This window comes from Fukomys damarensis, unplaced genomic scaffold (assembly GCF_012274545.1).
Source record: "Fukomys damarensis isolate Sample0158 unplaced genomic scaffold, DMR_v1.0_HiC HiC_scaffold_10, whole genome shotgun sequence".
NCBI lineage: Eukaryota > Metazoa > Chordata > Mammalia > Rodentia > Bathyergidae > Fukomys > Fukomys damarensis.
The window spans coordinates 32901989-32903246 of NW_022900922.1; the positions used below are offsets into that span (position 1 = coordinate 32901989).

At 68.0% G+C, this 1258-nt stretch overlaps 1 protein-coding gene across 1 annotated transcript in view; it reads right to left on the reverse strand.

Annotated features, from left to right (window-relative positions):
• The window catches only part of Rreb1 (ras responsive element binding protein 1), a 119192-nt gene that overhangs the window by 3298 nt on the left and 114636 nt on the right, over window positions 1-1258 (reverse strand). The window contains 3 exon segments of the mRNA XM_033761790.1: window positions 7-314; window positions 658-852; window positions 855-1248. Coding sequence (XP_033617681.1) covers window positions 7-314; window positions 658-852; window positions 855-1248 — 897 coding nt within the window.

Sequence of the window (1258 nt, forward strand, 5' to 3'; positions counted from 1 at the left end):
GGGAGAGCTCGGCTCCTTGGGGGCGGCCCAGCCCGCTGCCTTCTCCTCCTGCTGCTCCTGCTCCTCCAGGTGGCCGCAATCCTTACTGCTCCGGGTGACGGCCGCAGGGCCGCTGGTGCCGGGGCCTGCTTCGGCCTCAGCCTCATTCTCGGACACGCCCTCACTGTCCTCCTCGGCCCGCTCATCCCTGTCGCTGTCCTTGCCGTGCTGCTGCTTCCCGTGCCGGGCTTTCTGGTGGATCCGCTGGTGCCGAACCAGGCTGTGCTTCAGGGTGAAGGTCCGCTCGCAGGTCTGGCACTTGTACGGCCTTTCCCCTGGTGGTGGAGAGGAGGGAACACGGCGTTAGTTCCTCTTCAGGGACAGTACTCTGCTTTATGTGACGGGGCACAGGGACAGACCCGAGCTGGCCGGGCTCTTCCGTCCTGCACCCCGCCCTCTACAGACACAGCCCAGATCCCAGGACCGGGCTGCAGGGGCCCAGCGGACATGCGGCCAGCTGAGCCACGGAAGGCAGAGTCCGCCCTGCAGCGAGGGTGGAGGGCTCGAGTTGGGATCTTGGTTTCGTGGTTGTAGCGTTTTCCTTCTCTGCCAAGACAACGGGCCCTACCGCCCTGCCGCCCGGCTGCGGGGCCCCCAACCTGGCTCCCGCCGCCTTACCTGTGTGGGACCTCATGTGCCGGGTGAGGTCCTGCAGGGACCAGAAGCGCTTGTTGCACACGCTGCACACCTTTTTCCTCTTGTCGGCCTTGCTGGCTGTGCTTCTGGGCGAGTCTGTCTTTGGTTTCTTGTCGTCGTCACTCTTCTCGGAGGCCCTCCTCTCTGCAGCGCCCTCCCCGTCGGAGGGGCCCTCTCGGGGGCGGGAGGGGGGCCGGCATCCTCGGGCAGCAGTGCCTCCTTCTCAGTCCCGGGCTCCTGGTGGCCGTGCGCCTTCCGGTGGCGGCTCAGGGTGCCCAGGAACCGGAAGCTCTTCCCGCAGGTGTCGCAGGCGAGCTTCTGGTCCTGCGGGGCTGCGCCCTCGGCCAGCTTGAAGTCCATCAGCTTGCTGGCGAGGTCCAAGTCCAGGCTCTTGTTGCTGGCGGAATCTTCCTCCGGGCCGTCCGCATCCCCGGTGCTGTCCTCCGCGCTGCGCTCTTCCTCCAGCTCCGGCTTGGGCTCCTTCTCCTCCCCAGGCCCAGGGGAGGCTGTGGCTGCCTCCGCCTCCGCCTGGGCCGCCTCCTCCACCTCCGCAGCGGGCTCCCCTGCGGGCTCCTCCGAGGCC